At 38.0% G+C, this 27,916-nt stretch overlaps 4 protein-coding genes across 9 annotated transcripts in view; 2 read left to right on the top strand and 2 right to left on the bottom strand.

Annotated features, from left to right (window-relative positions):
- The window catches only part of scaper (S-phase cyclin A-associated protein in the ER), a 64,400-nt gene extending 63,032 nt beyond the window's left edge, over nt 1-1,368 (top strand). For all 6 annotated transcript variants that reach the window (XM_028028658.1, XM_028028667.1, XM_028028679.1 and 3 more), the window contains one exon: nt 108-1,368. In XM_028028658.1, coding sequence (XP_027884459.1) covers nt 108-208 — 101 coding nt within the window. In that variant the 3' untranslated portion in view covers nt 209-1,368. The remainder of the gene's footprint in view (nt 1-107) is intronic.
- Nucleotides 1,369-4,227: 2,859 nt separating this feature from the next.
- On the bottom strand, nt 4,228-7,197 carry isl2a (ISL LIM homeobox 2a). The gene is made up of 6 exons (XM_028030409.1): nt 6,959-7,197; nt 6,422-6,611; nt 5,980-6,239; nt 5,509-5,795; nt 4,916-5,083; nt 4,228-4,589 (listed from the first exon to the last, which is right to left on the bottom strand). The coding sequence occupies exons 1-6, from the start codon at nt 7,146-7,148 to the stop codon at nt 4,473-4,475; spliced, it is 1,212 nt and encodes a 403-aa protein (XP_027886210.1). The 5' UTR covers nt 7,149-7,197; the 3' UTR covers nt 4,228-4,472.
- A 1,281-nt stretch (nt 7,198-8,478) lies between these two features.
- etfa (electron transfer flavoprotein subunit alpha) lies at nt 8,479-14,834 on the top strand. Its single transcript, XM_028038268.1, has 12 exons — nt 8,479-8,622; nt 9,773-9,922; nt 10,159-10,240; nt 10,507-10,589; nt 10,681-10,780; nt 10,919-11,029; nt 11,158-11,259; nt 11,379-11,447; nt 11,529-11,611; nt 13,014-13,079; nt 13,230-13,310; nt 14,453-14,834. The coding sequence occupies exons 1-12, from the start codon at nt 8,584-8,586 to the stop codon at nt 14,486-14,488; spliced, it is 1,002 nt and encodes a 333-aa protein (XP_027894069.1). The 5' UTR covers nt 8,479-8,583; the 3' UTR covers nt 14,489-14,834.
- Nucleotides 14,450-27,916, bottom strand: part of tmem266 (transmembrane protein 266) — a 30,730-nt gene continuing 17,263 nt past the window's right edge. Inside the window, exons 4-11 of the mRNA XM_028038236.1 lie at nt 26,607-26,761; nt 25,185-25,258; nt 22,753-22,809; nt 22,526-22,664; nt 20,887-21,002; nt 20,157-20,349; nt 17,397-17,459; nt 14,450-16,435 (exon numbers count right to left, since the gene is read on the bottom strand). Of these exons, the coding sequence (XP_027894037.1) occupies nt 15,798-16,435; nt 17,397-17,459; nt 20,157-20,349; nt 20,887-21,002; nt 22,526-22,664; nt 22,753-22,809; nt 25,185-25,258; nt 26,607-26,761 (1,435 nt within the window). The 3' untranslated portion in view covers nt 14,450-15,797. The remainder of the gene's footprint in view (nt 16,436-17,396; nt 17,460-20,156; nt 20,350-20,886; nt 21,003-22,525; nt 22,665-22,752; nt 22,810-25,184; nt 25,259-26,606; nt 26,762-27,916) is intronic.

Raw genomic sequence — 27,916 nt, 5'->3', positions numbered from 1 at the left:
TTTAAACGGGACATTTTGTCCCTTTATTTGGAGAAATTCTACTCTAGCAGATTAAGGATTTCTGTCAGGCGCTGCGTATAAATGATTGTCCGTTTTTCCCTGTGCAGCTACCCGATGTCTGCAGAATGACTGCCTGCTGTCCTACCGCTTTCCAAGAGATCAGTGGGACTCAGCCTTGCAGTTTTTCCTCAAGAAGCAGGAGGAGTGATGGAGTTGAACTCTGTCCTCCGAATTAAAAAAAGCACAGTTGAACAGTTGCAAAGGGTAATTTCTTGGTGACAGTCTTTTCATTCAGAGATTTATCTTTAGACTTTGTCAAATGTAAATATGTCGAAGCCTTATATGTTGCATCCATTTTGATTTCTTGGAAATCTTGTTGATGCAAAAGAGAATTTGCACAAAATGTCTTATTTGTTCTTTACAGTGTGAACACTTTACTATAGTCCGTTTACGGTTTAAGTTGTTTTGCATTCATTTGTTTCTGTTGCACAGTTAATAGAAATGAAACATTTAACTATACTGTAATATACAGGTTGCCAAGCATTCTCATCAGTGCTGTCTGTTAATTTGTTGTATTTTGGTGGTTACTTATGCGTTAACTACTCCACTATATATATTTTTTTCATCTCTTTGTATTGCAAGGTATTAATTGTTGACAGGAGGAACTTACAAGATGACAAGTGTGTTGTATGAGCATAAATACTGCTCACAGATACTCGTTACTTTATTCAACTAGTCAGTTTACTGCTGAGTCGTTTCAATCCATTTTGTTTGTGCAATTCATAGAAATAGGATACATTTAGTTATTTAGAATTTGCCGGTCATTTTTAGTAGTACGGTTTCTGTTAATTTATTGGATATAGACTCAGAATGGTTTGTTGTGTCATTTGAAAGTTGATGGTTCATTTGAAAGATATGTGAGGTTTTTACAGTGTAATGACATTGTTCTTCTGCTTGTGGGAGCAATTTACAAGTTAATATGTATGTAGTATTAGTCTAAATAACTTATTTTTAAGTTATTTTCTGCACTACGTTAAAAAAAATAGACATTTGCTCTTCAGATAATTCATTTACTGTTTGAACATTTCATTTGAATCCACCTCTTCCTGTTGTGTGGTTAGTTGGGGAAAAAAACATTTTCTTATACTGTTATTTATAATTTGCCAATTACTTTCTGTACTGTTTCTGTTAATTTATTTGTTTTTGTATCACAAGAATCTGAGTCTTTATGTTGCCAGTCATACTGTTATACAGAAAATGTTTACGATTTATGTTTAATTTCATAATTTGTCATCATTGTTTTCATGTTGTTCAAGGAGTCATTTACGAGCTAATATATTTCAGTTAATAAAGTTATTCAAAATACTATCTGTCCACTTGGTTCTCTGATTTATTTTCAACACAAGAAGCACCTCCATAGATGGATAGATGGATACGCACAACTTTGCAAATGATACACATATGAAAGATTTTTATCTTTTCTGATTTTGCCATTTGAAAGGGTGTATTTGAGTAAAGAGCAACTGACATTTTTCTCAGATTTGAAATAAAAATAATTTTGGTAGACTAAGCCTGATTTTCAGTCATAACTGCCATGTGTCTTGGCATGCTCTCCACCGGTCTGGGTCCAGGTAATAACCTAATCAGTCCCTCAGTAAGTAGAATATGTGCTTGTGCACGACTACAGGAATGAAGTGACTGTCATGCATGTAATGTTGATTTTTTTTTTTTTTTTTTTTTAATGCAGTAATCTCTTGTATTTCCCAGAGCGGAATAAATGTGCCAGAATGTGTATTTGAGAAATGTAGGGATCTAAACATTCAAACTGAGCCTCTTATTTTCCCCGCTGAGAAAGTGGTACCATCTTCCAGCTCTTTCAAGTTTGCTTTAAATCAGTAATGCTGAAATCTGGGGCCTGTTAAATGTTCAAATGATAAATTGCCTAAACGCATAGGCTATCTCAAAAGTTTATGGTTTGTATGTGAAATTTTTTTTCTACGTTATCTAATATTTTACGAATGTGTATTTTCTTTGGAAGATGAGCTATTGCTGCATTGAAATCTTTGGCATATTTAGTGTAGTTGGTGGGGGGGGGGGGGGGGGGGGGTATTTATTTTTGGTTTTGGTTTTTTTAAAAATTTATATATATATTTCAATGGGGCTCCTTTTCCCTGGCTGATAAAAGCCGATCCTCCTCAACAAATTGCTGAGGTGTAGTGTGTCAGTCCCGGCTTGACCCGCTTGCTCTCCTGTCCAGCGGCTATTTGTCGCTCAGGATTCCTGCTGGAATGAAAATAAACTGAAGACACGCCGGGATGCGTCCGCAGGCTGCATGGGAGTCCCCTCAGCGCTGCGCTCCGGCGCGTTTAGCTCAGAGTCCACTCAGTGGATCCCTTACAGGTGATGCCAGATGCAGATAAGGGGCCGCCGCTGCCTGAACACCGTCTAGACTTGCAGTCCAATAATACAGGCCTCAACTCTTGCAGCCTATGGTACTATTGCTGTTGTCCAAGTAGAAGCCAACGTGTCTTTATATCACTTCAGCAATCTCGTGTACAGTTTGCTTTGAACCTGGCTGCAAAGGGCCGTTATGTTAGAAAAGAGAGCCAACGTAAACATCCAAAACCCCTAAAGCACAGCAGCGACAGAGCAGCCGCAACCTATTGTGTCTGATTCGCTGACCCATGACACGGGGCAAAAGCTTAATAATATCTTGTCAACGATCAGTCACTGATCCACTTGGCTCAGAAACCATAAGCAGATTACATCGGTTATAAAAATATGTCAAAGCCAAACCCGAAGCCAACTTTGTTACTTTGCAACAGCCTTTTATATTTCCAGCTGCAAACTTTCTGCCATTTCAACGATTCGCTTCATAATATATTAATCTTATTAGGGGCTGGTGTACGCATTTTATTTTCAGTTAACGTTTTCAGCAAACTTTAGTTGTTATGAAATGAACTGATCTCCAGAATCCCTAAAATAAATAAAATAAAAAATAATAAAAAAAATCTTTCTGCGGTTGGAAACCTAAAAAGGCCTATAGGCCTACTTCCACATTTAAACAGGTTACGCGAGGTTATTACCGGTTCATTTATCTTTTTTACATCTTGCACCATTTTTCTGCAATCATGGTAGACGTGCAGCATCATTCCCAGTTTTTTCTTAACACTTTTCTGAACAAACTCTTCAAACACTATCAAATGTCGCTGTTCATAAACGATATCAAAAGGTAAGATCTCTGAGGCTTGTCCTAAATTTGGAGCCGATGGGATACTTCCTCTGACACGCACAACTAATTAATTTGACCCCATTTTCAACTAAAAAGGAACTTAGTGTCTTATTTGATAAATTGTTTATGAAAGGAAAAAGTAGTTTGCTTTATAGGAATAACTATTATTGTTATTATTTGTCCGTCTGTTTATTATCCGCACATATCACGGTTAGAACATTCAGCAAATTATTTGCTCTTTTATATATTCACAATTCACAAAGACAATTCAGCTTTGATTTCTATTTATAACTCTTTTTTAAAAATTATTATTTAGCTTTTTCTTCAAATTGCTTGCGTTATTGGCATAAATGGAACGTCTTGAGAATTCTTCAAAATCGGTGTTGTGTTTAGAACTTGACATCGACATAATTTCAGTTAAAATCTGTCTAATTTCACCAAAACACAAAGATTGCAATCGTCGCTAGGGAACACCCTTACTATGGATGACGTCATCCCCATAACTTTTTAAATGAAGAAACCAAATTCTTCTAATTCCCGCAAGCCTCACTTTTCATAGGCAATTTACATATCAAAACATTGAATTTTTTTTTTGTTTAGTTTGACCTGCTCTGACACCAGCATTCATTTTGTCCACTTTTCTTCAAGGAAAATAAATTATATATATTTTTTAACTTATTAATTGACAAATTGATTATGCATGCAGTAAGCAATTGTTTTATTTATAAGATCAGTTATGTTTGCCTTCATAATAAATAATAATAACTTATTTTACTATAAGAAAGGCGAGAGGTGCACCTCTTTCATCTGATCCAATAATTTACAACAGTCTAGTGAAACTTATAGGTCATGCACATCTACACAAGTTGCATTTTTCTGACAAACATACTGGAATCGTTGACGTTCAGGCGTCCAGCATGGGCTTTATGTGCTTGAATCCCATCACATTCTTCCCAGTATATCCAGGTAGCTATTGGCACGATTTTGTTTTTTGTTTTTTTTTTGTTTTGCTTTTCTTTACAGGAGGAAAGCCCCCCGTGTTCATCTACAGCTGTGTATCCAGGATGCAGTCAGACTTCCCGTCCTCCCAGTTTGGACCTGCGCGAATCTATCCTGCAGCATAATCCATCCTGGTCCATGTAATGTCAACGGGATCTTTCTGCGCTTCCTTGATTGGATGGTGAGGCTGAGAGCTTCGGGTGTTGGGGAAGGGGGCCCTCCAGCTGACCCCGACGCCTCCTCACGTGTCGACGGGACTCGGAACCATGCTGTTCGGTGTGTCCGGTAGTTGAGACGACAGGGAGGTCACGTCGCTGCCCGAGGAGTTTCCCAAAGAGCCCGACTCAGAGAAAGAAACCTATGGGCGAAACAGCCTGGATCAGTCACGTGAAAAATGATATCATATTGTGATTTTTTATTTTGGTTAGGAGTTTATAATTAAGGTCAAACAATTTTTTTAAATTTTTTGTCCGTTTCCCTTTTTCCTAAATTGCAAGATTATCTACTAAAACCACAGCATGAGTTTTTTTTAGGCGTTTTTTTTTTTTTTTTTAATGCTACAAAATCTGTTCCTGGGTTATAATGCATATGCTACAGTTTCTTCCTTTCTTTCTTTTCATGCAACTGCAGCTGTGTGTTTTGCATGCATTTTAAAGCACTCTTATGAATGCAAATGTAGCCCACCAGTTGCTGGAAAGCAGGCTGGTCCAAGTCGGTCTGCAGGGCAAAGTCGCTGAGGCTTTTCCAGGGAGGCTGGTAGGTCTGCACCTCCACTGGATTCCCCTGCACGGCGTTGTCGTGCCGGATCGGACTCCCAGCCACCAGAGGAGTGCCTGTCAGGCCCTGCAGATTCTGGCAGGGAATGAAAATAGTTCATGACGATCTTGCACAGTTAGGGAAACCGTATAATTCACAATCTATCAAACGAATCTAAAATAAATAAATATCACTGCAGAACAGAGCACTTTCATTAGGAAAGGAAGAACGCAAACATGCACTCTATGAAAAAACCCCACCGAAATTTAATTAAAAAATGTCATTCAGCATATATTTTTTATTTATTCTTAATTATTAATTTAGATGTCCCTTTATGTCTCCAAAATGTGTCTTATAACATTTTAACTACTAGGCCCTAATCAATATTATCATTGTTGTTGTTACAAACAAGACATGCAAACATTATCCTGTTATTATCTAATTCTCTTTGTATCAAGAAATAGTTACAGTGTTGCTCTTCTTGATAAAGTTTTAAGAATCAAGAACTGCACGTCACGTACGGTTTTGTCGCTCTGCTGCTGTTGCTGAAGCTGCTTCATCAGAATGGACTTCTTCTTGTCCTTGCAGCGCTTGTTCTGGAACCAGACCCGGATCACCCTGGGGCTCAGGCCGGTCATCTCCACCAGCTGCTCCTTCATCAGGGCGTCCGGCCTCGGGTTGGCGTTGTAGCATGTCCGCAGCGTGTGCAGCTGCTTCTCGTTGAGCACCGTCCGGACACGGGTGGTCTTTTCGGACTGCTTGTGGACGTGGTTCCGGTGGTGAGGTGGGTGCCGGACCGAAATGGAATCTAAAGGGAAAGACGTTTAAAAACGAAATAATTCGAGCAACAAATTTGCAATGTGTTGCAAAAACAAAAACTAAAAATAAAATTAATTAATTAATTAATTAATTAAAAATAAAAATAAAATGAATTTGGAATAATAATAATAATAATCATCATCATCGTAATCATAGTAATAACTACTGTATACCAGCAATGTGCAGCGGTCTGGTGTGAATGTTCCCGGGACTAAGCGGGCTTCCTGCAGAGGACCGATCCACCAACAAGCCGTGATCGGCCTGACACAGAAGCTCGTCGTCCCGAAGCGAGAACTCATCCCCCGGCAGGAGGTGTCGGCTGCACACCGAGCACCGAAAACACTCCATGTGATACACATTGCCTCGGGCCCTCATCACCAGGTCGCTGCTGCAGAAGCCCAAGTCACATTTTGCACATTTGATGCCAAACAATCTGAGAAAGACACAGAAAGATAAGGATTTGTTATTGAATAGCTCCAATGCTTTTTCAGCAAGTTCAAATGAGCCCAATTATCGAAACCTATTGCGTGCTTCTCTTCTTTGTTGTTGTTGTTATTATTATAATTGATATTATTAATAATAAATTTCACAAACTTCCACAGTGGCCTTCTCTACCTTGCATAATCTCTTTTACAGTAAGTCTTTCCGTCCCGGACGAAGCAAGTGCACGTCTCATCCAGATACTGGTTGCACTCTGCACACTTGAGGCAGGCTGCATGCCACTCCAGGTCCGGGGAAACTCTCAGGATGTACTGGTCGTGTATCTGACTTCCACACCCCACGCACATTGCGATTCCCGACTTCTCTATGAAAAGGAAATACATTAATGTGAAACTTTAATGAAATGCATGTTGGATCCACTTTAGTCTATAAGAAACTAATGCAAAACAAGCATGAACGCCGTTCCATCAGTATTAGCTGCGGCGTTACAATATTGTAGACGCAGAAGCTAAATATTATTGATCATATCATGCAAGGTTATTTCGCAGATTTTTATCTTATATGAATAATTACATGGCAATCCATGTGTTTTCCCCAAGTGTTACTTTCGCTGTATTTATATATATATAAAGATTGAGAAATCCCATTTCAAATGAGTTAAAATAGACATAAACAGTAAATGTTCCTCAAAATGAAAGTAGCCTATCTTACTTTTTGAACGATCCCCCATATCATCCAAGAAAGAAGTGTTGAGCAAGACGTCCACCATACAGGACAGAAAGTCGAGTTGCACGCCCACGGACGGAGGAGAGCAGCGGCGGAGGAGCCCGACCGTCCCGTCCCTGGCTGCAGGATAAACTTGTATTCCTCCTCCGGGAGGTGGAGAGAAAACAAAGACCATCGACCAGTGACGTCTGCAGGAACCAGGACCTGTGTAGGTCCGGGGAGAGGGTGCCATATGCAAATCTCCGCTTGGACCCCCTGCTCGTTGTTTTCTGTGGGCAGGCTTTGAGTCTGTTTATGTTGCTCTCTGCTGGCAGTGCTTGCTAACCACTCTTCTACAAATGTGCAAGTTGGAACCTGTTACTTAAAATACACTTTTTAAAAAAAATATATATATCGGTTGGTGCCACATTTATTTGCTTTAACAGGCCACATTTGTTTACTGAAATTGCTCTATGATCTTCATCATTACCAGTTTATTTTTAGCTATTGGTTATTTCTTTCACCTGTAGCCAGCATATTGGAAAGAGTCCATAAAGTAAATGTTACTAATGATAGCATCTTACACTAATACCATTTCTGAATAAAAGTGTGTATTTTTCTTATTTGGCTGTGCTCATTCTCTCCTTTTATATTTTAACCTTTTTTATTTGTATTTGTTATTACTTTGTTCTTTATTTTGGTGAATGTATTGCATATATTGAGTCACACCGCTGTGGGGCGACCTCTACTGGAAAAATGTTCACATTGCCACAATTATAGAAAATCAACATCTTAAAAATGTGAGTTTAAACACAAAGTCCCCAGGATACTTGGTGCGATGATTGAAATTTAAAATGAAAAAGTTGATAACTAAATTTGAAGTTCATTAAGATCTTGCACAGTTTTATAGCTTTTTTTTAAGCTAACACCAATGTAAAATAATGTGAGATAGAGCTACACACACAATGCAGGCAATACTCAAGTACATATTAATCTTCAGAGGGGAAAAATATTTATCTGTTTTTTTTAGGTTGTGCTATTCTACTATTCTATCTAATATAATTAGATAGAATAAATACCCATCCATTAAATTTCTTTACACCCCTGTCCCTAGTGAGGTCGGGAGGGGTGCTGGTGCCTTAGAATAAATACATTCTGTAAATATATTAATATATTTATTTGAAATGGTCAGAAAAAGAAATAGAGAAATGTCTTTATTTTAAATAGTAAAATATAGTAAATAGTACACAACAGTTACCTTTTTTGTAGAGTAAAAAATTACTTGCTTGCACAGTACTATCAAATTTTAAATAAGGAATTTTTCATATAAAAATGTGTGTGTGTGGCTGGGGGGGGGGCGTGCGTGTGTGGGGGTGCGCGCGCGTGTGTGTATAGCTCTTTTTATTGAAGCACTGAAACAAAACAAACATTATTTAGCCAACTTATCTAAGCTTAAAAAAAAAATTAATAAAAAAAAATTACAGTTATGAGGCGACATGGAGAAATGTAGCCAAGCTCTCCGAAAGATTCTCGGGATTCTATCGCGAGATTTCCCTACAAACGTCCTTGCATAAAGTCCACTAGCAGATATATCCCTCCGCTGCATCCAAACGAAACCTCAGGTGTCCATTATGAACAGAGTTTTAAACAAATCATCTCTGCGGAATCTGGTAAGAGTTTTACAGATCTATTATGCGTTGCTTCTATTTAGGTGTTTAAGGTTCCCGAAGCTATATATTCCTAAAGTGTTTTTGTTGTTGATGCTAACTGGTTAGCTCATTCGGTTGGACTCATTGAGCAATTACTTTGCTCAGTGAGTCTGCATATGCATCAGGTCACTTCTAATGTTGCATCAATTATTATCTGCATGTTAGACACTACAATAGCTGAAATTTAAGGTTGTTTTTCAGCCAGTTTTCTTTTTGTGTTTGCATCGCTAGCTTAGCTCTTATGAAACCTCGTAATGTTAGTTACGAAACTGCAACTTTGTCAATGACAAACATAGTCATACTATTATGAAATATATTGTAGTTTAATATTTACCACTGTTATACATTATATTTTACTTTCTCTTAAAGTCGTCCCTAGAATTGATACCTTAACAGTTTATGTAAACAACACAGCTGTAATTTGGAAATTAACATCATGCTAATGTAAATGTTTAAGCTCACTGAAACTATAAGGTTCCTCTAAAATTCTATAATATTATTAAATTGTTGAAATGTATGCTTACTCTCTTTTTCATTGTTCAGCTGAATAAAATGTACTTTAATATGAAGCTAGACTACTGTCTTTAATTTTATTAGCATTTAAATGAGAGAATAAAACTGTGCATCTGCTTTTTATTTTGTTCTGTACTTTCTCTGAATGTCTTTTCGTATCGTGTCACACCCATCATGTCTAGATTTGGCTGGTAATATCCTGTCTGTGGTTTGTCTAGAGGTTATTTACCTGCCATCATAATCTTCCATGTTGACTGTCCCAACACTAGTTTGTACAGTCTTGTTTCCACAAAATGTCATGGGCTGGTAAAGGATTTCAGTGGTGTGATAAATTTGAGTAAATGGAACACAGTTTGACATTATTTACACAAAATACTAAAATGGTTACCAATTATATATTGCCCCATTCCTAATTTATATTTTTAAGCTTTTTTTTCTGGCCTAATATTTTGAGTCAGAAATATTATGTATGTATGTTGTGTTTGAATACCAAACTGGTATTGTAGAGCTGACAGCCCCCGATCTCCGTTCCACCTGTCAGCTCTGTTCATTCACAGCCTGCGGCCACACATGGTGATTGATCTGTATTTTCCAACAGACTGGCCTCATCCAGAGGTTTCAGAGCACCTTGGTTGTCGCAGAACACAACAATGACAAGTTGACCGCCATTACTCTCAATGCCATCACTGCTGCCGGTAAGCTGGGCGGAGATGTGTCTTGTCTGGTTGCAGGAACGAACTGTGCAAAGGTAAGAAGTATTTCTGCTGCTAAACTTTTTTTTTTCTCGCTAAAACTATATGTACAGCAATTTGTTATAAACAAAACTTGCTCTGAAACAGGTTTATTCATGATCCACACCTTTCAAAGCATCAAGTCTACGTCTGTTAATTTTGTTGGCCATTAAAAATTAATAATAAATGTAACTATACCATCACTAATGCAAGCCCTTGATTGTTAACCAACATAATTTTTCTTTCTTTTGAGGTTGTAGAGGAGATCAGTAAAGTGCAGGGTGTGAAGAAGATTCTGGTGGCTCAACATGACTCTTACAAAGGTGCCTTGCCAGGTATGTTGTTCATAATACATTTATTGAACAAGTTGTTCTTATTATAATGTTGGTATTTAAATACATTTTCAACATTAGTACACTTTCAAAGCTAGGACATCATTCAAGTTATGATGAAATCTATTTTTTTTAAACAAAGCACAGAGAGCTTGTTGATGGATACCTTGGCCAGTAATTTATAGTTGAATATAAACAGACTGCAAATTAAACCTGCAGTCTGAGGTTTAATTTTAATATGATCATATGTTTTTCTGTTTGGTTTGCAGAGGAGTTGACTCCCCTTATCTTGGAAACACAAAAGCAGTTCAACTTTACTCATATCTGTGCTGGTGCATCTGCTTTTGGAAAGGTAAAATCCTGCTACACCCAGAATTCTTTGCCTCCGTCTCTGATCAGTCATGTATTACCTATAGCCCTACTCTCATTGCTTCATTCAATAGAATCTGCTTCCCAGAGTTGCTGCCAAGTTGGATGTTGCCCCAGTTTCAGATATTATTGAAATCAAATCTCCAGATACGTTTGTCAGGACTATTTATGCAGGTATGACAACCTTAAGTAGACCACTACAAATTATTGTTCTGAATTGGATTTCTTTTTAATGATACATTTTTGCCCTTTTTTTGTTGATTTAGCTTTGTTTTGTGGTTTAGTTCTGAAGTGAAACATATCTTGGTACAGGAAACGCTCTCAGCACGGTGAAATGTAACGAGGCGGTCAAGGTCTTCACTGTCCGAGGGACGGCGTTCGAAGCAACTTCAGCAGAGGGAGGAAGTGCTGCATCAGTAGAAGGTGTTAAAGATTCAGCCTTCTGTGTTTGAGTACAGCCTTAAAAGAAAACAAAGCAAGCTATACCAGTACGAGCAAGACGAGCAAAATCCTGTCTTGCTTGTACTGATTGTCGCCGTTCTGATTTGCAGTTGCTTCTACTCCTCCTGCTGGAGTTTCTGAGTGGCTCGAGCAAAATTTGACAAAGAGCGACCGTCCTGAGCTGACGAGTGCAAAGGTTGTGGTGTCAGGAGGTATGAACCCACCTATCTTTGACTCAAGATCTCAAAATGAATTTATCACTGTTAATAATGGGTAGCACAAAAAAAAAGAAAGTCTCCAAGCACCTAATGTCGAGCTGTTATTTTTCTAGGAAGAGGCTTGAAGAGCGGAGAGAATTTCAAACTGCTTTACGACCTTGCTGACAAATTGAACGCTGCTGGTACGATGAGAAATATGAGGGTTCATTTGTTATAGTTGTGCTGATTGATTAAAATATAAATCTGCTGTTGTTTTATTGCAGTTGGTGCATCCAGAGCTGCAGTGGATGCTGGGTTCGTCCCTAATGACATGCAAGTTGGACAGACTGGCAAGATCGTAGCACCCGTATGTTCAACCTTACATCAGTTGAATATTAGTGGAAAACACTTGATCAACAAATGAAGGGAGCATTGGAAAATTGACTAACTTATAGTTAAAGAGATGAAGTTGTTTTCATCTTTAAAATTTGAGCAGATCTTAAGCTCAGCTGCAGCATTAATGTTATACACTTTACTGTGAGAATCGTCTGCCATCCTCTACACAACAATTCAGTGAGATAGCGATGGCTGCTCCTTTTGAAAAGCTTAACTTCCTATTATGATTCAGCCAGGATACCCCAGCTATGATTATCCACACATTAGGCTCCTTTGAAATGTGCCTACTGGCACATTTAGCAGCGCTAAGTGATTTAGCTGATCCATTAGAGCAGAATGGAGTGGATGTCTGACCAGAGCCTCAGACGTGTCGTTTTCATCATTTTTTTTTTCTTTCAGTTTGCATTAGATCATTAATGGGTACTATACTTCCTCTGAATCCTCAGTTGGAACATTCACTGTATAGTTCAGGTCTTTGGCACCTTTTAGGAAAAATATGTAGAAAAGTGTCTAAATGAATATGTAAAGTTTTACCTTTTAGCTTCAGAGTATTCATTTCATTTTGGTGTTCCAAAAAAAAAAATCCCTTGAAAATGAATGCAACATTGTTTTTGAAGATTAGGATGTTTAAGATTATATAATTTGTAATTCAAATTGTTCACTATTTTTCAATATAGTACAGACAGTTTAAGAGAATGACAAAATAAAGTGTGAGTGTGAAATATTGGTTACCAAGTCTCCAGTGACCAATATTTGCCTTGGTGACCAATCTTTGTTGTCAGATGACGCCAATATTTAGCTTAGCAAAGCAAGTCATGCTCACTGCTAAGTACTGTTGAGAATATGTCATGCTGGGGGATCCTTTCTAAAGGTTCTGGAAAATACAGTGATTAACATGATAGATTATTTGATACACTGGAATGTCTTAAAGAATAAAATCTGGTCAATACTATCAGTCGATTGAAACAAAGGTTGTTAGTGGGTCTTTCAACAGGATAATTTTACTAAACTTATGACCAAATCAACACAAAGCTATGTATTATCTCTCTTGATTAGAGACGAATTTGTGATTCTTCTCTCTCTGTATGTATATAAAAGACCACCAGGTGCTGTTGTTTTTTTGTTTTTTTTTAAGCAAAGTGTGGTTGTATAGCATTGATGGGCATCACTATTTGTGCAACTGACGAGTTTGTTAAATGCTGCTGCAATGAAAATGCATTGGTTTTATATCTTTTTTTCACCGGTGCCAACGACTTTATCTGTGGTAGTGAAAAACTTTGTTGCAGGTTTCATTAAACATCTGACCTGGGTTTTCTGTGCTGGTTTAGCTGTGTTTAGTCACAACTAACCTCTATTCGTGTTTCATTTCTTAGGACTTGTACATTGCAGTTGGAATCTCTGGAGCGATCCAACACCTGGCTGGAATGAAAGACAGTAAGGTAAAGTTGGAGGACAAAGACAAACATTTTATTTTATAAATCCATTTTTCTGCTTTCCTGTGCCTTCATGCCTCATTTAATTAAGCCAGCACTAGTGGTGTTTTACACAAATTTCAGGCATTTCTAATATATTATTGTTTTCCCTTTTAGACTATTGTTGCCATCAACAAAGACCCCGAAGCTCCCATTTTCCAGGTGGCTGACTATGGCCTTGTGGCGGATCTTTTTAAGGTGAGTGTCTATGAGCAAAACAAACTCGTACTAAGGTATGGCAAACCCAGCGTTTTATTAGATTTTAGTCCAGAATAACAGTCAGAATATAACATTTGTTTCCTAACTTATAAATTTTGCAGGATGCCTTATTCCACCTAATGGAAATGTGCAACTGCTGAATTATTAAGCTCTTGAATTAATCTAAGGAGGGTTCTGGCTGGTGCGTGCTGCCATGAGGAGACCACATTAGCATCTCAGGAGATATCAAAACTGATCAATAGCCGGATAAGAGTTGGCCTCGGTTGGCGTTCTGAGCTTCGACTTGCCAGACCTCTTATACGCTCAGTTGCGTTCTTGTGTCAAGTTGGTGCTCGGGGATATCGAGCCAGGCGCGTTGGCATGACTAACACTGGAATCCAGTGCCGTCTGTGAAAGGCTAGCAGGTTATATTTTCATGTGTGTCCTGTTGGTCATGTTTTATTTAGCCCTGCAGTAGTGGCTGAGCAGCCCAGGTGTCCTGACAAACTCTGTAGGAGTGATTAGGAATAAGCTGGTGGCAGCAGAGTTGTGACCTGCTGGGTGAGATCATCTTACATGTGATCACTCCTCAGATAACTGATTAAAATGGATGGGCTCTCTACTTTTTTCCTAAATGGACATTGATACCCTGCAGGAACTCGGGCAGTGACTGATGATTCTCCTCAGACGCTGCTCGAGTCAAATGCGGAGGCATGTGAATAAATTAGCATGCATATTTATCGCTTAAGTCAGTAGCATCATGCAAAAGGATTCATACCTCTTAAACTTCTCCGCATTTTGTGACACTGCAACCACAAACTGCAGGATTATGTTGAGATTTCATTGGACGGGTCAAGATAAAGTAGTGCATTATTATGGGGGGGGTGAAAAGTTGATGAAAAGTAGTTTTATTTATTAGCTTTTCTTTTCTCCAACCTCTTTTCCTCTGATACCCCATAAATTAAATGCACTGCAATAATCTCCCCTCAGAAGTCACATACATACTAGACAGAATTCATTATTTAGAATTTTAATCTCTTCTTTGAAGGCCTAAGAGGTTTATTAGAGAACATTGATGAACATTATTGAAATAATGCCGCTGATAACGACACACAAGTAATTTCATCTGTTTTTCTCTGAAGGCTGTTCCTGAGATGACGGAAGCTCTGAGCAAGTGAGGGGAATCGAGCCAGCGCTTTGTCGTACAGATGGAATAAATAAGAGAGCAACCACAGGAAACAGTCACTGCCTTAACACGTTTTTGAAGCTGTATGTTGGTGTTCTACAAAATCTCATTATTCGTTAAATTCCAGTTTTGACGTAGGCTGCAGATATCAGATGGTTTATGAATAACCTCTGATTGCATCTTTTTGCTTTCTGTAGTACATGTAAATTGTATTTAAAGTCTTGGAACAGTACTTTGGGATGTCTGAATTTTACATGTAAGATGTCTCAAAGGAAATGTACAGTAAGTAAAGAGATGCTTTTGAAAAGCAGTGTATTAAACACATAGTTCAAAACATCTATGAATTTGCCATGTTTTGATTTTTATTAAGTTTATTAAGTTCATTGCTTTACCTTGATCAGAGAAACGTTTAGAAAGTTTCCAGTGTGGTCACAAATCTTAAAGGTTCATGCTATCATTATTTTTTTTTTTGCACTTTATTTAAACTCTCACATTTCTTGCTCTTTTGTGAGATAGTCATTCCCATTTGTGAATATTTACACAAAACTATGTAAAACAAAGAAAAAAACCCATTTATTTAAGCTTACATGAAACCTGGAGGGTTTTAAATACCTTAATGTGGATTGGCAAAATCTTGAATAATCTTATTAAACTGGGGCTGGACAGCTTCCAGTCATGGCACCTGGAGTAATTACAAATCATCTGACATTTTAAAAGTCCAAAGATAAAATTCCTTTAACTCTGACTGTAGATAAAAATGTAGAAAGTTAAAGAATAGAAGTTGAGATGATAATATTTTGCCCTGCAGGAGTCCATTGAGAAGGACTGTTAATGAATTTGGAGATGCTGACTTAGACACTGCTGCCTGTTTCCAGATGATGTAACGAGACAAGATTATTTGGAGAGCTCTAAAGTGTAATAATAATAATGTTAAGCCCTCAGCACCATCGTCTTCCCCTCTTCATTTTTTAAAAGAAAAAGAACATGAAAAGCAAACTTGTCTGCACAAGCAGGTTTTTTTTTTCTTTTGGGGGGGGGGGATTCCAGACCTTGTTCGCGCTGCTGGTTTGTGTTAGGAAAAGTAAGAAATTGTCAATTCCTGAAAAGTGTAGCCTGATGAATAATCTGTCTATATTTTATCAGTGCCCCTTGTGGTGAGTTCATCCTCTTAAGTCCCAGCGATATAAAGAGGATTAAAGGCAGAGTTCATGTGCCAGTGACTTGTCAAGGGTAGTTGAGTTTTTTTTTTTTTTTTTGCATTTGATCTGACGAGTGAGCCTCGATAGTTGGTCTGTGAAGTCCTACGCTTCTGACAGACGGTTGACTGAAGTCTCCACTGATCCCATCATCCTGTATTTCTCCTCAAGCAGAGGCTCGTTACCCTGCACGTGGATCACAGGCTTGCCGTGAAGCCCGATCCGGCTCTCTTGGTTCCTCTTGTTATAAATGTTCAGTCTGCGCTCCAGCTCTGGGCTGGTTTTGGTGGAACCAGTCGGACTGGGCGGTTTTAGATTAACGGGGTCCAAGCCCTTCTGAGTGAGGCAGGAGTCCTCAGAAAGCGAGTAGAGCAGCTCCTGCACCACGGCGCTGGGACTCCCTCGCGGCTGGGGGCCCAGGGCCAGCGGGCTGCTGTACGGTGGCGGGTAGCAGCGCTGGTCGCTGTAGTCCGTGGAGGTGGAGGCCTCGCGCACCGTGGAGCTGCAGTCCATGCTGGAGCCCAGCGTGTGGCTGCTGATGCTGTGCTGACGGGCGCTGAAGCTGCTGCGGGACACGGCGGTGGTGGACGCCTCGCTCACAGAGCTGCTGGTGCGCTGCAGTCGGCTGGACGGCGCCGCGTCGGCGCTCACTAAGGTAGAGGGAAGCTGGCTGGGGTTGTTGGGCAGATGGACATCTATCGCTGCCGTGGTGATGACACGGGCTGGATCTGGGATACCCATATCTGCAAAAATATATTTTTTAATAAAACAACCTTGGAATGAAGTAATCTTGCTGATGGTTCCTACAAAAACATTTGTGCACTTTTGAACTTTGTCATCTTTTGTCACATTACACCAACAAACTTCAACAAACTTTAGTTTTGAGAGTTTATACGACTCAAAACTAAACGAGGGGCATAATTGTGAAGTGAAAGAACAGGAAAAAATATCAAAAATCTTCACAAATAAGACTTAGACCGGTGTACCTTTATATTCACTCCCCTTTACTTTGATGCCGCTAAATAAAATGCAGTGGAACCTGTTGTCTTTAAAAGTAACCTAATTAGTAAAATAGGGTCCACCTGTGTACAATTTAGTCAAAACATGAGTAGAGCTGTTCTATGAAGACCTCAGGGGTTTGTTAGAGCACATTAGTGACTAAGTAGGGTCGTGACTAACAAGGAAAGTGGAAGAAGATGCTTTAGTCAAATTTGACAAGAATTTAACTTTTTGGTCCAACATGCAGAAGTTAACAGCGAAAATCACACTTGACACTAAATTCCCATCTTAAAACATGGTAGTGGCAGCCTCATGCTGTGGGGATACCTTTATTAACCAGGGACTCTAAAAATGAACAGATTGATTGGATAGTAGGCAGAGCTAAATCCTGGACAGAGACCTATAAGAAACTGTAAAAGTTCTTCCAGTGGAATAACGACCCTAAACTACAGAGGAAGTTTAGGGTCGCCATCTATTCACAGTAGATTCATGTCTGTGAATAGAAGCTTTCTGTCTGATTTTCCTAAGATGGTTGGACAAAAGTTTGAGCTATGTTCCTGTTTAACAATTATGGACTGCTTGTCGTTGCGCTATCCATTGAAACCCCAGTTTTGTGTACCAGCAGTTGCAATGTGACAAAATGTGAAAAACTTCAAAGAGAACAAATAGCCTACAAAACCACAGTTTTGGTTTGCTGATACTCACCGCTGCTTGGCTCGCTGTAGTACTGGCTGATGTAGTTATTCATGTCATCCTGACCATGATGATCTGAAAATAGGAAAAAAAGGAGGATAAAACTCATCCCAGCGTAAATATAGTGTACACTACAGTAGTTATAAATTATAATGGTAAAACACAAAATCAGTGTAAGTTGCATAAGAAAGAAGAAAATTATTCCCCAAATCCTCATTTATGATAATACAACCTCTGAGGATTATTAAAATAGAGCTGTGGTAACAAATTAGTAAATAATAAATAAAATGAGTAAACACTTGGAGTAGTACACAATTGTTAGATGTTTAATATTAACGTTATCTATAGCTTCCTGTGTAATAACTAGTTAACAATATGTTTTATGCAACTTTTTACAGGTGTGCCCAAGGAATATTTGCTTATTGATAATGAAGGTTTTCTTTTTGTTTTAAATATGTTAAGCAAATAAAATTAAACCAAATTCAAAACAACTAAACTATCAAAAGCAAACTCTGTATTACATTGTAATTAATGGCTCACTATGCAGTTGTATAGTATAACAAAGTGATATAGATACTGCAATTACATTGAAGTTTTTAAACTTAATTTAATGATTAATTTCTGTTGCAGATAAATTTAAATGTAAAACATATGAAATCAAATTAAGTTATTCAACAAACACAGTAAGTAACTGACATAAATTCCTAAACATTTCTAATCCAAAAAACGATAATTTCAGATAAATTTGTGACACATTTGTATTTTACACATATAAGTTTTTGGAAACGTCTCTCTGCATAACTGTTAATATGCCCGACTCCACAGTACATTGATTTATGCCTGGGGTTTTATTTTTATGAGTCTGTCCTCATTGTTCAGTCCAAACAGCGACAGACACCATTCCCTGAATGATCAATACCACTTGAGTGTGAGACTTTCGAGCCCAGCTGAAATGCAGTTCGACTTCAAACATGCAGTCTGTTTCACGCTGTGATTTATAACGCCGATAAAGAAAATGCTTCGGTGTTGTGAGCCCCTGACATCACCTGTACAGACAGTGTTCTGTGTCCTCTGAGTTATGAGCCGTCTCTGTGTGAGAGGTTTATAGACCAGGCTCTGGCTCACTATGTGATGTATAGTTCAGGCGTGGCACCAGAATTTTGATGAGGAAGGTGAAAAGATTTATTCTGAGGACACCAACACCCTTACACGGTTTGATGAATGTTTATTCTGTGGAGGATAAAGGAAGTCGTGCTACATTTTCTGCAAATTCTTGTCTTCATTTGCTAATTTTGTTGCCTCCAGCGGGCCAAATTGTCAAGCATTCATTTTAAAGTCAACTAGACAAATTGTTCTGTTAAATTATATGTTGGACAATATGCAGAGGCAGTACTAATATCAGTTCTGCGCTTTTATGTCGCCAGACATAAAAGATCATGGCATCTTAACAAGTTTTTAACATTGCTCAAATCTGACCTGAAGCACACAATAGGTTCCACAATGCTGTTTTATATCAAATAAAAATTAAACACAAACAGAAAAGCTGTGGGTGGAAAAATAAGAGCACCCTCTAAGCTTCCGTAGGATTTAGGAGGAGCAGTAGCAGCCTAATGCTGGTGTTTAAACTACTAATTAACAGATGATTAGCAGTGTGACCACACCGATGAGAGCAGGAGTTTGGGCAGTTTGCTGATAACAAGAAGGAAACACATCAGCAACGACTTTATGACAAGTGCTGCTGATAGTCAGTTCAACAAACTGAACATTAGAAATATTTAACAGAGTGGTGAATTTTCAGGAGTTGATATGCTTGACAATTCTGAACATGCACTTTTGAGAAAAAGTAAAAAAAAAAAAAAGATTATTTTTAGATTTCAGAGTTAGCATGTTAAATATTACAGTTCATTACAGTACAATTAGATAAAGAAACCAGAAGTATCTGCTATGAAGGGTCACTGCTAAAGGTGTCTCAACAAGACTTTGAATCATAGTGTCTACTCATTTTTTTAAAGCTCCTTTTCAATTTTGCCCTTACGTAATGACAGTTTTGAATGTGCTGTGCTTTTTTTTGGACAACTTAGATTAGTTTGAAATAATTCCGGAAATACATAAGGCCAGATCATAATCATTGTGTCCTGATATATAAAACACGGAGTAATCTTTTTATTGGGACTGTATTGTCAGAATCAGGAAGAAGGCCTGGAGGGAAAACGTCTTCTAAAAGACCTCTAGAAAGCCCAAGAGAACTATTGTTCATGTCTAATTTAAAAGATTTAAAAGGTCCATCGGTTTGGAAGGAACATTTGCAGAAACTAATGGTGTCTTGGAGGTTTTCTAGGGTGAACTAACTTAGTTCTTTTTTGCTTTATGGCTTTCAATTGTTAACATAGTTTATATGCATGTCTATCTTTATAAGGACACACTGAATTTATTGTCACAGATTGTTTCACAAAATCTTCCCCACATTTTTTTTTTTTTTTACCATTTTGTCTCAGCAGACAGTTTTAAAGGCTCTGATTTATTTGAGAACAAAAGAATCACAAACAAATAAAGAAGTGAATCTTTCTAATGTTTCAAATAAGTTATTTGCAACCCTTTTTGTGGTATTACATATTTTTTTGCTGCTTGTTTACTGTCCACCCCAAACTACAATTAAACCTTTAGCTCCTTTAAAGATATTCAATTTCTCCACCATTTATTGGTGAATGACCATCTTTCCTCCTCCTTTAGTTCTCAGTAATAAACCACAGCTGGATGTTTTGTGCGGGTTACCTGCAGCCCCCCGAGGTGCCCTAACTTTGGCTGGTCTGTGATTGTCAGAGGCCCCTGCTGCTAACCCGTCCACCTCCTGGAAGCTGCTGCTCTCTTTCCCCCACATATGGTGGATCTGCATGGCGGCTTCACGCTCTGCTACCAGGTCCAGATCCTGCTGGGCGAGGTGGGCCCTCAGCTGTCTGATTTCAAACTGTAAGGAAGAAAATCAAAGGAAAAAGAGAACATATGAGGAATTTTAGCTTTTATTTTTTTTTACTGCAAACAGTGACAAGGGATGTTTCTCAGCCCAAATAATTTATTTACAGAGAGGGTTTGCCTCCTGATACAGTCCTTCAATTTTTTTCTCTTGGTTTGTTGGTTTATATGTTTTTCATTACACTGCTTTTTATATTGGGCTTTCTTAGCTTTATTTCTTATCAAAACATGTTTGATTTGTCTGAAACATTTCAGAGTGACAAAAAAAAGAAATCTGCAAGGAAGTAAATACTTTTTAAACAGAAGGTTATATTATTTGCAGACTTTCCAAATGTGATAAAAAAGAATAATTAATTATAAAATATAGAGCACCTTCAAACAGATGTCACGACCATAGTGTAATTTATTTTCTTGTTTGTATACACTTTGCCCAGCTGTGTAATAGTTTCTCTCATGTGGCATTTTGCTGCCCTCTGCTGGTTTCACACTGCTACAAAACAACATAAGAGAGATGAACTAAGTGAGAACTTACAGCTTGTTCTTGGCAGATCTGGGTTAGACGATCAAGCTGCTCCTCCCGCACTGCTTTAGCCTTCTCGTACTGCTGGATCTCCAGCTCCATTTCCACCTTCACTTGCAGAACATATGCTGGAAAACAAAACAGACTGATCTAAGTTTTTAATTTAATTTGTGTAATGTTTAGTTAGAGGGAAACTTTCCAGAGAAAAGCATCAGATGGACTTAAAGCAATTCTGGAGTTGTAATACAAAAATACATCATCTGACTGTCTGCATCTGACAGTTTATAGCACCAGTAATGCTTTCAGCCTCGTGTTGGGTTGGAGTTACATTTATGGACATACTGCAAATATTGGAGGAGTCAAAACTTTGCGTATACACAAAGCCAATATAAAGCACGGGAAAACTACCTCCAAGATATTGTCCTAAGTTTCTAAACGCGTTCAAAAGTGGAGATGATATAATTTTGGAAAGAATTTAAAGTGAAGATGTTAACCTGGCGTTTGAAAACTCTGTAAGGTTTATTAACAAAGAAACAGAGTATAAGATGCTAATAATGAGCCAACAGACAGCCATCTTCAGCCATCTTCAGTTTTTTACACCGCTGAGCTGAATGCACCCTAAGTAGTGGGACAGGTTGTTTTACATTTGAGAAAATGTTTTGACCATAATGTTGCGGATTACTGATTAATGCTGTGGCTGAGATTAATAAGCAAACTTTATGCAACCAGTCATATCTGTTTTTCTGCTGCATGTTTTAAGCACATTTAACTTTATAGGTAACCTTAATATTACATGTGGAAAAACAAATATTACACACAATTAATAATAAAGTCGATAATAGAATTTTTTTTTCCTCATTGGCGTTGCACCCAAGCCTGAAATGAGCCCGATGTTTATGTATTTCTAGATTAGTCTTATATTTGACAAATTTAACTTTCACAACTTGTAGAATTTTCTGGAATTTTACCCTGAAATATGTCTATACTGAGGGGTTCATTTCGTTTATTTTTCTCATGCACTTTTTGTGGCATACAATGAATGCTTTTGATTTTGGGAGCAAAAGTAGTACTTTTGAATAGCCTTAAAATGTTAATAGATTAATTTAAAATAATAGCAATAAATAAGTTTTAAGTGGCAGCCATAGTCCCCGGGCCACCAGGTGGCCCCCTTACGCTGCTGAACTCCTCATACCAAACACTTGATCTGATGTTGATTATAACATAATTTAAAATTTGCTCCTACAGTCTCTGAATGGTGAATTTAGTATAGTCAAAGATTTCTTTACATTTTCAATAATTAATGTTTTTTTTGCATAATTGTCATCATTCAATGGAAACTGTTCATAGTTTGAAGGTATATAAACAGTCATTATTCAGTGCAAAATAAATGAAGCTCAGGGCGCCATACAATATTTATTTTAACTCATCTTGCATTTCACTGAACAACCACACGAGGGAGCAACATGTTTAGTTCTGTATAATCTGTGTCAATGAGCTTTTTGGAGCTTCACAGGTGACTTTTGATAAATGACACCTTGCCCATTATAAGGAAAAACTAAAACAAACAAATAAATCTCAAGACTCAACACAGCGAGTGCGGTGCATTATCTGTCTGAGAGGATGGAGGAGACGTTGGCGCCTCCTGGCTCACCGTCAATGATTCTCTTAACCCTCCAGATGCGCAGTGAGATAATGAGGCCGATGGCATCCCAGGGGCTGCTGGGGCCGTTGGCCACTGTGGAGGCCACCATGGGGGCCAAAGAGAGAACGATGACAGCTCCATCAAACACCTGCAACAAAAAAAGCAACCCTTGAGTTATAACACCTGCAGAAAAAAAAGCCATCGATTCACTTCTCATGGGACACATGAGAGCTCACCTCTACTTTGTTCTCAATGTAATCCCATATCCCCAGCACCACAATCCTGAACACCGTCTGAGAGCAGCAACAAGACAGAAAAAAATGGAAACGTGGAGTAACTGTAGATATTAAACCCCACACTAAACACAATTTAATTAAGGCATTTTCTTAATTTCTCCAATTTACTGGACATAGTTTCACGTAATACAAGCAAAGCTGTAGTATTTCATGTTTACTGCAATTTTGCTCCTTTTCTGCAACCTGAAAAGCCCTTTTAAAAGTTTTCATCAGAGCAGCATGAGCTTCCTTTTGTGCCAAAATCATATGAACGTCCTGACTGTTTATATTCATTGGGAACCTGACAAAACATGTGTCAGTGTTTTTATAACTTTAACATCAACTTCAGCTATAAAAGAACTGTTTAAATAATCTCACTGCCTGTCTGTGTTTGTCCGCATACCTCAGTGGGTCTGTTCTTCTTGAGCCCATACTCCTGTCATCATGCTGCCTTGTCTGCTCACTAACCATGGCATTTTGGCTGCAGATGCATGTATACAGTAGCTTGCATACCCCTTGGACTTTTTTGTAGTTTGTCATGTTACACGTACAAACTTTAATGAGATGTGTTTGAATTTTATCAGACAGATCAACTCAAGGTGATGGATATTTGTGAAGTGAAAGGAAAAGAATACTGTAGTTTTAAGTTTATGTTTTTGGAAATTAAGATCTGGCAATCATTGCATACTTTGCATATTCCCAATTTAGTTCACCTAAGCTGACAGGCCAGGCAAGCAGAGAATTAATCTGAAATCTGGTAACTCTAAGGAGGTGCATAGATTCACCTCTCAGGTTGAAGAATCTTTTAACTGGGTAACAATTAGTCATGTAAGTTGCAAGTCTGGTTTTTGTAGAAGAGCAGCAGGAAGAAAGCTGATTCAAAAAAGTCCCATTTAACTTTTTGATGCAACCGAGTGCATTGTTGTTTTAGGCTTTTAATTTCTAACACATTTTATTAATTTTTACAAGCATGCTATAGATATTTTCAGCAAAGTTGTGTATGTTTTTATTTTTATTTTGACATCCTGGAACCAGTGTGGAGTAAGTGGATGTATTATTGCATATTTGCACTAAAATATGCAAGTTGGAACCTACTAATCCGGATTTCTGATCCTGTTTAACTAAAAAGTATAAGATAAGGTTAGTAAGGAAATGAGAAGATCATACCTCTTCTCATTTCTTTGCTTTGTTTTAGGCCTTTAGCCTAGGTTGTGTGCAAGCTCTGAGCCATTTCCTTACACCATTTTTACCATATAGAGAGAAATAGAGAAAAGAGCAGCTTTACTCTGATAGAAGATACTTAACCTATAACCTACATCTCCCCTCCCCTCCATCTCTTCACATAAGCTCTGAAGCATTAAGTTTGCTTGAGTGTGCTGCAACATGTATGGGGAAAGTGAAAGCTCACGAACGCCCGTGTGCTGATGTTGACACGAATGCAAAAATATGCAAGAAAAGCTTTTCAAGTACCAACTTTTTCTGTGCGTAGTTTTTGTGCAGACTTTCTAAGCCCTAGATTGTGTTTATCTAGCACAAAAGAGAAATGAAAAAGACATGAATATATACTGATGTACAATGTGGCTGTCATTATAGACATGAACCAACATCACACCAACTTAATAAAGATATAAAAGCTTAGCATAGACATGCAACCATGTCTTCAGCACTTTTGTTTTCACAATGCAAAACAGTTAGGTATCTGTAGGTGATGCTATTTTAATATCACCATTTTACAGTAAAAGCAATGTATTTAGTTTCATTAAAAGAAATGTAACAGATTTTTTTGATTTCTCTCTTCTTTCAGTGAAAATGGTCTATGCAATATGGTGTAAATCACACAAATAAAACTGACAATATGCAGCTTAAAGGTAAAAATAACAGTGACGACAGCAACTTAAACCGATCTAGACAAGTGTTTGTTACATGCTTTATAAATGAAGAGAGTTCAAACGCAGACATATGGAACCTTATAGCAGAAGCTAAAGCTTTGGAAGTCAAATGTAAGAAATGAAAATGAATGTGTGAAGAAAATGATAATCAATGAAGAACATCTGAGGTGTTGGAAAGGAGTGACACAGAAAGCTCTATCTGCACTTTAAACCGTCTTTGCTGCGGATCAACCAAATAACCTGAGACGGACTGTGCAACAGCAGAGACACGAGTGCTTTGGAAATTCAGTCTTCTTTATGTGAATCTTTATCAGATCAGAGTACCAAAATGTGCTTGTGCAGTGAATAAAGGTACTGGGCATTTCAAAGCTGTTCCAGTATTGTGTTGAGAACCTGCTGGTGCATTTCATTGGAGCAACATACTGCACAGCGCAGCATTGATCGCCAGGTCGCTGCATTGGCAGTAAGTGAGATTGCTATTGTGTTGAGCAGGCGAGGACTCACCTCAGTGAAGAACACAGAGAGGATAGCCAGGCTGATCCAGTGGATGATGCTGGCAAATTGGGATGCATTATTAACTGAGGGCATAAAACACAGTAACCTATTATTTTAAAAGACAGAGGGGCACATGAGCTAAACATAGGTGATACATTTCACTGCATCAAACATCAAGTGAAAATACCAGCGCATCCACACGTATGCATCTCCAGATTGAAGCCTAAGGCAGCATCATACATATTCATTCACCACATACTGTAGATGCACGTGTCTGCATCTTCCCCACTATTCATCAGGCTACTTGCGGACGGCATCAAACTGCGCTCGGCTATCAGCAGAGACATTTGTCTTCACGCGCCACATCTCCCTCCATCTGTCTTTGTTTGCCGTGTTCAGTGATCTGTCCTATCAGCCTATTCATCTTCCTCCAAGTCCTTCCCACAATCCCACAAGTAGCAGACTCTGCACTGCTTGATTTCTTGGTCTATCTTCCTTCTCACATTTGTCTCTCTTGGTAATTTAAGTGGTCAATCACTCAGTTAGTCCACTGGGAACACATTTTGGAAATCGGCAGAGGAAAATGGTCTGTCAGCATGTGAGCCCTGCGGACATAAAGCAGGGAATCCACTCAGACCTTTACCTCATGGAATGTGAGTGAGTCTTAAAGTACAATGAAATTTTTGATGTAGGAGCTTAGTATTGTTTTTTTTTTGTAGACTTTAGAGTTGTTCATAAATTTAAGATGTAGTTGAATTTGTGTCCCTGTGACTTAATTGTTTATATGTTTCTAGTATTGGTGGCTGGAGATGAAATTTATAGAGACTTAGCACAATATAAAAACAAACTTGGTGTACTTATAGCAATGTCATCATTGAAGGTATGCTGGAGTAAAGATGATAATCCATTATATGTTTAGAACATGTTTGACATTAAATTTAGATTAATAAGAAAAATGCTCCAAGTTAATCAAATAATTTTTAAGATATACAATATACTGCAGAATTTCAGTTACTCTTACAGTAGTACTGATAAAGAGTTGAAGAAAGTTGATGCTCGTTTTAGCTTAATATTTGCAAACATCAACATTATAATAAAGTGTATTTGAATAAAATTTCCTTCTGTGCTTTATTTTAATCTTAATGTAGTATTCTTGCAGCTAAACCTTTATGCCAATGATGGCGTAATGAACCTGCCCCTTTGTCTTGTGTATTAGATCTATGCTTTGACCCAGTGCCTTTGAATAACAATCAGTAAACAGTTGTGCTGAGCAGACCACTTTCCTGCCTCTCCAAGGGCGTGTTGCATCCAGTCTAGACTGTTAATAATGAACAGAACACACCAACTTCATCAATATTACATCCTCAAAACCGCACTCGCCATCCCCTCCAACGTCATCACAGCCACGTTATCTCGGTAAGCATCACTCACACTGCAATAGCTTGATGTCTATGAGCAACTCCACTGTCAGCAGCAGTACCACCAGGATGACACAGGCCACCAGGAAACAGTTGAAACCTGCTGACAGCAGGCAGACCTGCCACAGTGCCGCCCGGCGTCCACAGCAAGGCTTCAGCCAGTTGGACCTGAGAGGAGGGGGAGATGTGGAAGAGATTAATAATATTTTAACAACATCAAAAAGTAACATCTGCGACAAGGCTGAATATCAAACACAAGACATGCAAAGAGACAGGACATGTGTGTTGGAGAGGTGGATAACCTATCATTACATCTGTCAATGTGTATTTCCCCCAGTTGATATAATTTCTTACAAAGTATGTTTTTCAATTTAAATATTAACCTTTTAAAACAATTATATTTGATAAAGTAGTGTTATGACAAGGCTCTTTTGTCAGATTTAAAGTACCTTTAAAATTACAACCTTGAAATAGGCATCAAACATACTAGTCATTAAGCTCGCATTCTTTGTTTTAATGTTCTTTAATTGGTTTGATGTAATATTCTGATCTTAAATGTATTTTTGTTAATTGTAAGCAGGCACTATTTTACTTAAAAAATATTGTGATTCACATGCTATACTGCTAAAATGAAAAATAGGAACACTTTGCAAAGGGGTTTTAAATGGAAAGGTGTGTGTGCAAGTCATTTTTTTACTTGGTTTGCTTTCAAAATGTAAATTCTCACAAAAAAAATAGTCACTATCAGTTGTCACCTAAAAGCAATGTCTGTCTGATGATAAATGGAGTAAAAAATAAATATAAAAGCTCCTCTTTTCTGCATCAGCTTCGGTTGAAAGAGGCAAAGAAGCAAACAGCCAGTTAAAACCAGAAAGGAAGGATGAAGGAGTAGGAAGGCATAAAAGAGGAAAATGCAGAGTTTAGCGCACAAGAAACAGAAGGCATTAAAAACAGACATAAATCTATCATAAAAAAGAAAGGAAGAAAACTCACAGAATTTATTTTAAAAAATTTATAGTTTATACTGAAACTCACCCAGTATAAACTGGTTGAGTCTATTGTGATCAAGAGTTTATACTCTTGATCACAAATAAAATATCTCAAAGCAAACAATCCATTTTGGATCTTTTCATCTAATTATGGAGCTGTAAGGTTAAAACAAAATCAAGCAGTATGATGAATCCTGTTTATTAATACTCTATCTATCTATCTATCTATCTATCTATCTATCTATCTATCTATCTATCTATCTATCTATCTATCTATCTATCTATCTATCTATCTATCTATCTATCTATCTATCTATCTATCTATCTACCTATC

The sequence above is a fragment of the Xiphophorus couchianus genome, chromosome 2, assembly GCF_001444195.1.
Source record: "Xiphophorus couchianus chromosome 2, X_couchianus-1.0, whole genome shotgun sequence".
Classification (NCBI taxonomy): Eukaryota; Metazoa; Chordata; class Actinopteri; order Cyprinodontiformes; family Poeciliidae; genus Xiphophorus; species Xiphophorus couchianus.
The sequence above is the reverse complement of the archived record's forward strand: the minus strand, read 5'-3'. Positions and strand labels throughout refer to the sequence as shown.